Consider the following 12,669-nt stretch of genomic DNA (forward strand, 5'->3'; position numbering starts at 1 on the left):
ACTGTATTTTATTATGTTTTCGTCAAGACCTGATTAACATTATATGTGTGTAATAAATAAGTCAAGATTAAAATCACCACTTATAATTTGCCCAAACGGTAACTGCTGAGGCAGCGCAGATAAACTGAAAAGTGATCAAAATGTTGGAGGTGGAGCTGCCTCATGTGGCTCTTTTTAGTGAGTGTTGTCATATGTCCTACATGTTTGTCTGCCCTGCTTCAGCTATACATCCCTAGGTACAAATGTCAAACAGTGGAAGGATCAGGATTGAATAACAACAATATTATGAGAAAGGATAGATAGCTACTCACGATACACAGGAGACATGAGTCACAGAAAGGTTTGTCTGTGATTCGATGTCTCCTCTATGTGATCAGTAACAGTCTATCCTTTTCATAATATCATTGGTACATATGTGTTACTCTTTTGTGTGTCCCTATTTTTATTATTTTTATAATGCAGTATTTTCTATGGATGAATTAATTTGTTCTTGTCTTTCCAGGTTTATGGAACAGCATCCAGAAATGGACTTCTCAAAGTGCAAATTTAATTAATATTGTGAAAGAAAGTGAATGTTGTTGATTACAGCAAGTGTTACTAAGACTGAGAAACTGGACAGTTCAATTATATGTATATTTTTTTTCTTTTTAGTATAATTTTGTAAGAATATGAAAAGGATCAGCATATTTGTTTCTTTCACAGAAAGTTGTTGTCTGTGTCCTTTATTGTGGTGTATATATGATTCTGACAGAAGACTTTTAAAGAAATTGGCTTTTCAGTTGTTTGAGGACAAGATTACATGGAGGACTGCTCCAAATACTAGTTGAACTAAGGATGTAATAGAGAAAAACTCACATACTGAATCACCACTGTTTCATGGAAATTTAACTCTTATTCGATGCAGTTATTCTTTGTTCTGGCTCTGCTGCTCAATATGGTTCAAATATGTCAAAATGCAACCATCTTTCAGAAATTTCAAAGCTGTGTGCTTAAAGTATAAAGGCTTGTGATTTAAACTTCTGTTTTTTGTTTTTCTGTCACTTCACATTTACTGGTCAATACCTTTAAGCATTTACACCTAAAACCACATTTCATGTGTGAATTTTAATAAAAGTTTATGAAAGACGTATGGTTGTACGTTCAGATGTTACTAGCAAAATGTTTGATATTTTGTTATATTTACCTTTCCCCCCTCCCCCCCTCCCATGAACCATGGACCTTGCCGTTGTTGGGGAGGCTTGCGTGCCTCAACAATACAGATAGCTGTATCGTAGGTGCAACCACAACCGAGGGGTATCTGTTGAGAGGCCAGATAGATGTGTGGTTCCTGAAGAGGGGCAGCAGCCTTTTCAGTAGTTGCAGGGGCAACAGTCTGCATGATTGACTGATCTGTCCCTGTAACACTAACCAAAATGGCCTTGCTGTTGTGGTACTGTGAACAGCTGAAAGCAAGGGGAAACTACAGCCGTAATTTTTCCCGAGGGCATGCAGCTTTACTGTATGATTAAATGATGATGGTGTCCTCTTAGGTGAAATATTCCGGAGGTAAAATAGTCCCCCATTCGGATCTCCGGGCGAGGACTACTCGAGGACGTCATTATCACGAAAAAGAATGCTGGCGTTCTATGGATCAGAGCGTGGAATGTCAGAGCCCTTAATCGGGCAGGTGGGTTAGAAAATTTAAGAAGGGAAATGGGTAGGTTTAAAGTTAGATATAGTGGGAATTAGCGAAGTTAGGTGGCACGAGGAACAAGACTTTTGGTCAGGTGAATACAGGGTTATAAATACAAAATCAAATAGGGTAATGCAGGAGTAGGTTTAGTAGGGAATAAAAAATAGGGATGCGGGTAAGCTACTACAAACAGCATAGTGAACGCATTATTGTGGCCAAGATAGACACGAAGCCCACGCCTACTACAGTAGTACAAGTTTATATGCCAACTATCTCTGCAGATGTTGAAGAAATTGATGAAATGTATGATGAGATAAAAGAAATTATTCAGGTAGTGAAGGGAGGCGAAAATTTAATAGTCACGGGTGACTGGAATTCGAGAGTAGGAAAAGGGAGAGAAGGAAACATAGTTGGCGAATATGGATTGGGGCTAAGAAATGGAACAGGAAGCTGCCTGGTAGGATTTTGCACAGAGCTTAACTTAATCATAGCTAACACTTGGTTCAAGAATCATGAAAGAAGGTTGTATACATGGAAGAACACTGGAGATACTAGAAGGTTTCAGATAGATTATATAATGGTAAGACAGAGATTTAGGAACCAGATTTTAAATTGTAAGACATTTCCAGGGGCAGATGTGGACTCTGACCACAATGTATTGCTTATTAACTGTAGATTAAAACTGAAGAAACTGCAAAAAGGTGTGAATTTAAGGAGATGGGACCTGGATAAACTGAAAGAACCAGAGGTTGTACAGTGTTTCAGGGAGAGCATAAGGGAACAATTGAGAGGAATGGGGGAAAGAAATACAGTGATGAATGGGTAGCTTTGAGGGATGAAATAGTGAAGGCAGCAGAGGATCAAGTAGGTAAAAAGACGGGGGCTAGTAGAAATCCTTGGGTAACAGAAGAGACACTGAATTTAATTGGTGAAAGGAGAAAATACAAAAAATGCAGTAAGTGAAGGAGGCAAAAAGGAACACAAAAGTCTCAAAAATGAGATCGACAGGAAGTGCAAAATGGCTAAGCAGGGATGGCTAGAGGACAAATGTAAGGATATAGAGGCTTATCTCACTAGGGGTAAGATAGATACTGCCTACAGGAAAATTAAAGAAACCTTTGGAGATAAGAGAACCACTTGTATGAACATCAAGAGCTCAGATGGAAACCCAGTTCTAAGCAAAGAAGGGAAAGCGGAAAGGAGTATATAGAGGGTCTATACAGGGGTAGTGTTCTTGAGGACAATATTATGGAAATGGAAGAGGAGGTAGATGAAGATGAAATGGGAGATATGATACTGTGTGAAGAGTTTGACAGGGCACTGAAAGACCTAAGTCGAAACAAGACCCCGAGAGTAAACAACATTCCATTAGAACTACTGACAGCCTTGGGAGAGCCAGTCCTGACAAAACTCTACCATCTGGTGAGCAAGATGTATGAGACAGGCGAAATTCCCTCAGACTTCAAGAAGGACATAATAATTCCAATCCCAAAGAAAGCAGGTGTTGACAGATGTGAAAATTACTGAACTATGTTTAAAAAGTCAGAGCTGCAAAATACTAACGTGAACTCTTGCAAAATACTAACGTGAATTCTTTACAGACGAATGGAAAAACTGGTACAAGCCGACCTCAGGGAAGATCAGTTTGGATTCCGTAGAAATGTTGGAACATGTGAGGCAATACTGACCCTACGACTTATTGTAGAAGAAAGATTAAGAAAAGGCAAACCTACGTTTCTAGCGTTTGTAGACTTACAAGCAGTTAAGGAAACAAAAGAAAAGTTCAGAGTAGGTATTAAAATGCATGGAGAAGAAATAAAAACTTTGAGGTTCGCCGATGACATTGTAATTCTGCCAGAGACAGCAAAAGACTTGGAAGAGCAGTTGAATGGAATGGACAGTGTCTTGAAAGGAGGGTATAAGATGAACATCAACAAAAGCAAAACGAGGATAATGGAATATAGTCGAATTAAGTCAGGTGATGGTGAGGGAATTAGATTAGGAAATGAGACACTTAAAGTAGTAAAGGAGTTTTGCTATTTGGGGAGCAAAATAACTGATGATGGTTGAAGTAGAGAGGATATAAAATGTAGACTGGCAATGGCAAGGAAAGCGTTTCTGAAGAAGAGAAATTTGTTAACATTGAGTATAGATTTAAGTGTCAGGAAGTCGTTTCTGAAAGTATTTGTATGGAGTGTAACCATGTATGGAAGTGAAACATGGACGATAAATAGTTTGGACAAGAAGAGAATAGAAGCTTTTGAAATGTGGTGCTACAGAAGAATGCTGAAGATTAGATGGGTAGATCACATAACTAATGAGGAAGTATTGAATAGAATTGGGGAGAAGAGGAGTTTGTGGCACAACTTGACTAGAAGAAGGGATTGGTTGGTAGGACATGTTCTGAGGCATCAAGGGATCACCAGTTTAGTACTGGAGGGCAGCGTGGAGGGTAGAAATTGTAGAGGGAGACCAAGAGATGAATACACTAAGCAGATTCAGAAGGATGTAGGCTGCACTAGGTACTGGGAGATGAAGCTTGCACAGGATAGAGTAGCATGGAGAGCTGCATCAAACCAGTCTTAAGGACTGAAGACCACAATAACAACATCATTTACCTTTACAGGTGGAACTTTCCTTCACCTTTTATTTAGAAACAAAGTGGGAAGTAAGATTTAGATTTCATATTTTCATTTTTTTAAAATGAAGTAGCAAATGCTTGAAACACCGGTTTTCACAATAAGGGCCCTTTTCATGAGTAAGGTCGTTTCATCTGAGTGCAGTGAGTCGCATCCTGTAGTAGTCCTTTGGTGCTCACAGCTGAAATACTGCTTGTGGTAGCTGAACTGCTGCCTGCCTTTGTTTTGCTGAAAAATTACTCATAAAATGTTTCGCATAGAAGAAGCAGATGTGATGGGCACAAATTTTTTCCTCACTAAGAATGCTAAATATTTGGGAAAAAAGGATGTTTGATGTTCTTAGCCTATGCCTATTGCAGATCAAGGCATTTGGTTTGTCTACCAATGTAATTTGTCTTTTTACTAGGAGACATCTACTGTTTGAAAAGTGTTTGTTATAGTCTATAGCAAGTTGTCTTATTGAATGATTTGTAGTATTATTCAACCTTCCAATGTCTACTCTGAGTGTGTGGAAGATATCATCTACTTTTGTGTTGTACTTAAATTTTTTCACATTTGCGGCATGAAATTTTGATGTGTTTCAATGTGGTGGCATTAAATATACAGAATGTGGCTCAACTAGACACTGCAGATTGAGTGCAGCAAAAACTATTTAAAATAATTTCACAGGCTACTGTGTCATCAATACTGGTGATCTCCAGCAACAATGTTCTATACTTTATGCCTGAAAAATTGTGCAGCTCAAAGAACAAAATTTAGCACTGAAAGAACTCCATATATCTGCTAGACATGTTTATATGATAAATACCTTGTTGAAGATTAATGTGAATTATTATATTACAGATACTTACCTTTTCTCCCCGTGTGGTACCAAAATCCTTTTTTATGATCAACACATTTCATTAGAAGGTTCAGCCTTTTCCTAATGTGTTTGCAGGGTCAGATATGAAACAGTCTCACAGTTCTAGCCTACTTTACACACCAGAATGAAACACATTATGTCAAATATAGTCAGTTTTCTCCATTGACAGACATGCACAAAAAAAAAAAAAATCTCCTGCTGTACACTAAGGATAACTAGTGCGCAATGGACAGAAACATTAAAACTGCAGACCTGACAATGTGTACTGAAATTATACATGACGGTCGAAGTATTAGTGCACCTGTCTTGGTAACAAGTGGCTGACTGTTTCCTACCTGAAGGCTCCCATCTTGATTCTGTGTAAAGTGAGAAGCAGCAGTTCACTTAACAGGTATGGAGAGTGAAGACTTCAGATCCCTGCTTCTTGTCTGTTAGGTCATACAAAGGTCAGTGTAAAACAAATCCCTTCAGCTGCTGCATGTGGAAGGACGGCTACCCACATGAAATAACCCTCGACCAGAGGAAGTTATTCATAAAAGCTATGTTTCACACATAATAATTTACTTCTTGCATCTAAACCTAAAGCAGTTAAGTGGTAAACACCAGGTACTGAAGGTAAACATTCTAGAAAGGTATGTGAAATGGAAACTAAAAACTGAAGCTAAAAAGTGATGTATGTATTGACATATTATCCTGATATAAGTTAGAGAGCAGTCTTTAAGCGGCTCATTGTTGAGATGACAGTGATTACTTTCTGTTGTTTGTCTTTAGAAGCTTTCCATGGAATGATTAAAGTATAATGATTGTGCTCCCCCTGATCCATTTCTTTATTCAGGTCAATGAATTATATGTGTATGGGCTTAGACTCATAAGAAGGCTGATTACATAAATTGGCATTGTGTGAAATAATACTAAAGACCAATAATAGAACCATAATTTGGTGTCAAATTGTTAATGTTGTATGTGTGGAGCTTCCATTAGACTTAATTGGCTTCTTATTGTTCATTATTGTATGATGCAAGATCTCTTGTCTGGCAGTCTATCTCATTATTGCATTTATCTTATTTCTCTCCCAAGAATTGTGTGTTATATTAGAATATGAGTCTGTCAGTCATTGGCTTTTGTTCACAAACAGAAAGACTGAGGAGTACGTACCGGTCCAGCAGATATAAACACAGAAAAGTGATCACAGCATTTCTGTAATTCAGTATAATAATTCCTTCTCCAGGGAGGAAGGAATCTGGGGAATGGGTGCAGGACAGCCATTCAAAATCTGATTCGAAAGAGACCCAGCTCTGTAGTGGAGGAAGGGAGCAAAAGGTGTCGAGATGAGTATGTGATTAAATACAAGCTTAAGTAAAATTTTGTACTGGGAGAAATCAGATGATTTTAAGACTTGAAATGAAAGAGGCTCTAAGTGCCATAATAATGTATTTTGAAGAGTTGTATGGAATGGGGTTTACAAGACAAGCCCAATAATGTATAAAAGGGTCAAACTGCCACAAATGAAACTTTAGTACCAAATGCAATCAACAGATGGCATGCAGTTAAACAGCCACTGCTGCTAACATGTGTAGTAAGGCTGTGTGTTCTGTGCAAGTAGTCCTCGGTGTTAGATAAAATAGCGGAGACAGCAGATGTTTGTAACAATCTGAGTGGTAAGGAACAGTGAATTAAAAAAGATCTTGTGGGAGCAATGAGGAAAAGCTGAAAAATGGAGGGATGGATACAAAAGTTAAAGTAATAAATGCATTCCTGCAAAAGCTCATCCTACACAGGAGGTAAGTCTCCTTATTGATTGCTAACCTACACTATAACTGGACATACGGAGTATTTTTGAGTTACCAGAGGTATTATTCCAGCAGATGTAAAGGATGTGATACCCTAGTCAAGACAAATGAAATCATCGATCATCAGGAACATGAATGCATCTGACTTCTTTAGATTTAAAGAAAGCAGCAGATTGTAATACAAACACAGCAGATCTGGTGACATTCAAGGTACAGTGGCTATGGTTAGACAAACACAAGATTCATGTAATTAACATAAAAAGGTGAAATGAAATTAAGGCCAGGGGGGGTATTCCTATGTTGAGGAAAATGTGTGTGAATGCAGGAGATCAAGAAAATGAAACTACCTGCCCTGGATGTAACAAGTGCTATATGTGAAAAAAGAAGAAAGATTTGATTGAAATGGTGCAGTATGAGATAAATAATGACTACATACAGTTTTACAAAAGCACAATAAACTTCTACTATCTCTTTGCCGAGTATTGAACTGTCACTTTCAGCTTTTCATTGCATTTCCATTTTCAGCAAGTTTTTCATACTATTACAATACAGTGTCTCTAATTTCCTTCGGAAACTAGATCCATACTATGCCCATCTTTTAAATAAAACACATTAATAATGCAATTATGACTGTTAATTACCTATTATATTTAACTCATTGTCCTCAAATTCCTGATTGGCATATTCCATACCAATTCAGGCAAACTATGAGAAAATCTTACCTTCATAGTCTCGGAAGTTATTGAATTTAGCATATGTTAAAATAAAGGACTAAGTAAGGAGCACACATTTGTTTATTTTCTCCAAATTTCTGCTCCGAGATACAGCCCTCCAAAGATGACAGTGCGCATACCATTTTGAAGACCAAATTTTGGAAAAAATTTTAAAATGCTATATCTCTGGAACAGTTCTAGGTATTTTGTTTGGGTTTCTTTTTAATTGAAAGATAATTGCTTTACAATTACAAAGAAATCCTCCATTTGGACTTATCTGTCAAAAGTTCTTTTACTGTAGCGTTCTGAACTTTTTTATAATTTATGGAAAAAGTTTTTTTTCCCCTTCCCAAAAAGCCAATTCATAACATTTTGATTTTTTTCTGTTGATTAGTACCATATAGTTCTACATTCCCTGAAAAGGAGAGCTTCTACTTTTAGGTTGAACAGATTTTATAAAAAATTGAAATTTTTACCATACATAAAACCAGTTTTAATATCACATAGGAGGCTCATAAAAATCAAAACCTAGCCTAATTTAATGTAATTTTAGTTTTGAAAGGTGAGTAAGAGACTCTTTTTTTCAAGCATTTTAAGTAATTCCAACGTATGTGAAAGGTCCAAAAGACTTAAGGAAAGATTTCAATTTATACAACTTCTGTGCACTCTGTTTTATACTGAAATTAGCCAGGCAAAGAACTAAAAATGTGTTCCACTGCTTCAGTATCTTATTTTGATATAGAGTGATGCCTTCCTGTTGAACCAATAGGAACTGGAGCACTTACAATCTTCAAAACATTGTGAACAGAAATGAGAACTGATGACATTGTTGCTGTCCTTCAACTGGAAACCTGTATCCAGCAGCTGGTCCATGTGGTAGCATATAGTTCAGTTTTGTTTAACTCATAACTAGTGTCTATAATCTCTGCAATCCACCAGTCAGTCATACACACGTCACTAACATCCCCCTTCTCAGGTTGTGAATCTGAATATTACCCTGCTGTTTCTGAGTTTCTTCTTTCTTGCTTTTCAAAGTGCGTGCAATATGAGTTCGCCCATCACTTGTGAGTGCAAAGATGTGTTTTCTGAATTCCTTTCACAGGAGTAGTTTGTTTGGACCATTCTCCTTTTTTCTGCTCATGGATTTCTTTGATTCCCTCTTTGGGCAAAAGAATGAGGGCTTTGGATGTGTAAGATTGCATGACTCTTGTAAAATCCTCAGCATTCTGAATCACAGCTGTATTTGGTCTGGAAAGATTTTTTTGTAGCATGGTGCGTCAGCAGGCCTCCTACACTGTCACAAGGCCGCTTCCCATGACCAGTAGCACTGCATACCCATTCAGTTGGCACAAGCGACTTAGTCAATTCAAACAACTGGTAACGATTTTTAAAATGACTAGGAGCACCGTCAGAAATAACGATCTTCTCTGCCCCTGTTTGCACCTGAAGAATTTTGCACATTGTCCTGTGTCATCACTTATAACTGCAACACTTATGGTCTTGTTCTGAAAATATATCACTCCTGTGAAAATTAAAACCTGGTCATTACTCCAATGATACCCTTGTACTTCTTGTGGGAGAATTACAGACCAGTTCTCAGCAAAATCACTGAACATAGCTCTTATGGTCTTGTTTTGAAAATATGTCACTCCTGTGAAAATTAAAACCTGGTCATTACTCCAATGATACCCTTGTACTTCTTGTGGGAGAATTACAGACCAGTTCTCAGCAAAATCACTGAACATAGCTCTTCAGCCTGTACACACTCCTTCACTTTTGCAATGTGTTGTTGCAATTTCTTCAGGTGCTGGAGTGTTACTGCTTTCACTGACCATGTACCAAGTTCATCAATGAAACTGTACAAGGTTTTTCTTAATTAGTTTATTTTCCTCCCATGTCGCATATGTTAATTTCTGCAGAGTTATCTGCTACATCTTCCAGGCCAAGTGTCTGTAAAGACAGCCCTCCCTTTCCAGGGTAGTCACCACATTCTTGAAACAAACAAGTATTTCACTTTATGTCACAGACTACTAATGACTTCATACGCCCAACCAAGGTGTCATATGTCATGTGCTCCAGTAAGTACTTCAAAGTTACCACACAAAGTTCAGGATTCACACAGTAAGCAGACATCTCTAGGTGGGTGTGGAACTACCCAATTTAGGTCATAGTGCATAATATTTTGATCTTTCAATATGTGAAGTTGTATAGTTGCTCTTATAACTTGCAAAAGTTTCTTTAATACTGTGAGTCATGTACCTCTTCACTTTCAAGACTTTTTGAACTTCAACTTTGCACTCTAGTGAGAACAGTGACATTTATCTTGCAGATAAAATGACTGCACAATTTGAACTTGAGGTGCTTTATCAGGATGACCATAATAGGGATCTGGTCTTCCAAAGACTCCTTTGACAGACATCGCATTTCTTGATTTGTCTACCATCTAATTTGACACTGATGGAATGTGGTTAAAAATTGTTTTCTCTGAAAATGTCTCTGGAATAATAGTTAAACCGTGCACCTTTTCACTGTAGGATGCACAATGTTCAACAGCTGAACTGATATTTGTCAAATATTCCTGGTAAGATGTGCAGGAGTGCTTTGGTTCATTTTCTTCTGAAGATGGTTTTTCTACTTTGAATAGTGTGCTCAGTTTTGCTGTAGTGTATTCATCCATAGCTTTAGTAATTTCTCTGCACCTTCTGATGCATAGAGCTTACGACTAGACTTCACTGACCACCGTTTCTTAAGAGGACTAACACCTACCTCTGTAGTTGACTGATTCAGGGTATTTAGTTCTTCCTCTACTGATGCAAAATCTGCATCATCTGCACCATGGGATACTTCACGTTGTTCAGATACTATCATTTTTGTTATTCTGTCAGAACATTTACAACACAAAAACAAAAAGTCATCACTGGAGACATCTTCACTTTGAAACAGAGTCTTCATATGAGAACACTTAGTCCCAACCTGAATGAAGTCTGTTTTGTTGTTCGTCTTATGTATCACTCTTTTATGGATATGCAAATAGTCAACACACTTCACTCTCTTGTGGCCACAGTCAGAAGACATTTCAAATAGTCCTTTTCACAAAACATACTGCAAGTATGTCAACTGGCAAATTCCTCCCGAAAACACAGAACTCACTGGATGGTCTCGGATTTCTTAGAAGCTTCTTCAATAAACCAATTAGCACTGAACAACTACAATATAGACACCTACAGTGAACAGTCACAACAAAGAAACTGACAAGAAACTACAACAAAGTCTAAGAAACAACTGCAACAAAGAAAGTGATAAGAAATAACTGCAACAAAGACAACAGAAATAAACATTGTAACAAAGAAATTAGTGTTCACAGTGTCATCTTTGGAGGCCTGTATCTCTGGGCAGGGATTTTTTTTTTTTTTTTTTTGCAGAAAACAAAAAAATATGTGTTTCTTACTTCTGAATTTTAACATATGCTAAATGAAGGTACTCCCTGCATGAAATGATACAGATTATACCGATTGTGGAATCTAGTGTCCATTTTACTTCAAGTCTTTGTTTATTGACAGATAGCCAACATGTATTCGGAAAGTGCCATTCTTGTGAAACTTAACTGGCTCTTTATTCATACAGAAGTGATGAATGGTGTAAACATGGAATCTCAGATTGATTCCACTTCTGGCTTTCTTGAGGGCTTTTGACACCTTACGAAGTGAGCAAGTTCTGATTGAATTGAACACATGCAGTGTGTCATCTTGGTTGTGCGACTGGATTTGTGACTTCCTGTTAGAAGGGTCACAGTTTGTAGTAGTGATTGGATGGAGCAGAGATACGACACACTCCGGGAGGTGTCTTTTTTCCTAATCCATATAAACGATTTAGGAGGCTATAATGCGTTGTTTCAAGATGAGGCTGTGGTTTGCCACCTGGTAAAGCCATCAGATGATCAAAAGCAACTGAAAATCAATTTGGCCAGGATGTCTGTATGGTGCGATACGTGGCAATTGATTGTGCATAGTGAAAGGTTTGAGGTCACCCACATAAGTATTAAAGGGAATCTGCTAAATTCCTTTACATGATGAATCGCCCAGGTCTGGTGGCTGTCAGTTCAGCGGAACACTTCCGGATTAGAGTTGTGAATAACTTATACTGGCAGAGTCACATAGACGACGTTGTGAGGATGGCTAGCTGGGGACTTCAATTTATTGACAGGACATGTAGAGGACACAGCACTTTTACTCAAGAGACTCCCCATACTACATTTGTCCGTCCTCTTCTGGAGTGTTGCTGTGTGATGTGAGATCTGCATCAGATGCGATTGGTCAAGGACGTCGAGGTGGTTTTGGGGAGGGTAGCTTGTTTTGTGTTGCTAAATAGGGGAAAGAGTGATGTGTGAGTTGGAGTGGCAATTGTTTGTACAGGAGCATTTTTTGTTGCAGTGGCAATTTGAGTCTCGAATGCCAAGATATTTTGTTGGTGCCCACCTGTAGGGAGAGGGATGATAACCTGATTTGATCCATTCTAAATGGTTTTTGAAAGCATGTGACTGTGGAAACAATGGGCTTGTTTATAAATAAATAAATCTTCTGCTACCAGTCTCGATTTTTCTTTATTTTACTTTTCGCACGACGCTTTTTGAGAAATAATTCCCATTTTCAAGTGTGGTTTTTGTGTGTATTAAGCCATTTCTTTTGATGTTGTGTGTGTGTGTGTGTGTGTGTGTGTGTGTGTGTGTGTGTGCGCGCTTCATTTAGTTGACTTTTACTGCAATACATAAAAACACATGAATTTTTAGTTGGGTATCAATTCTTTTTGTGAAGTTAGAGGCGAAATTTAGAAGAATTTGTACTTGGTTTTCCAATGGTCCATTTGTCTCGCACACACTAAACATCACAAACAACTTGTTGTAGACTTTACACATTGAAAATATCTTATATAAACAAAACAGTTACAAATATCTTCTTACAGGTAGTCCACAGAGATAACAGATTATATGTTTTTG

At 37.8% G+C, this 12,669-nt stretch overlaps 1 protein-coding gene across 2 annotated transcripts in view; it reads left to right on the forward strand.

Annotated features, from left to right (window-relative positions):
* Positions 1 to 1,125, forward strand: part of LOC126100886 (nuclear migration protein nudC) — a 49,321-nt gene extending 48,196 nt beyond the window's left edge. For both annotated transcript variants that reach the window (XM_049911555.1, XM_049911554.1), the window contains exon 6: positions 503 to 1,125. In XM_049911555.1, the coding sequence (XP_049767512.1) occupies positions 503 to 554 (52 nt within the window). In that variant the 3' untranslated portion in view covers positions 555 to 1,125. The remainder of the gene's footprint in view (positions 1 to 502) is intronic.
* The last annotated feature ends 11,544 nt before the right edge of the window (positions 1,126 to 12,669 follow it).

Source organism: Schistocerca cancellata, chromosome 9 (assembly GCF_023864275.1).
Source record: "Schistocerca cancellata isolate TAMUIC-IGC-003103 chromosome 9, iqSchCanc2.1, whole genome shotgun sequence".
In the NCBI taxonomy this organism is placed as follows: Eukaryota; Metazoa; Arthropoda; class Insecta; order Orthoptera; family Acrididae; genus Schistocerca; species Schistocerca cancellata.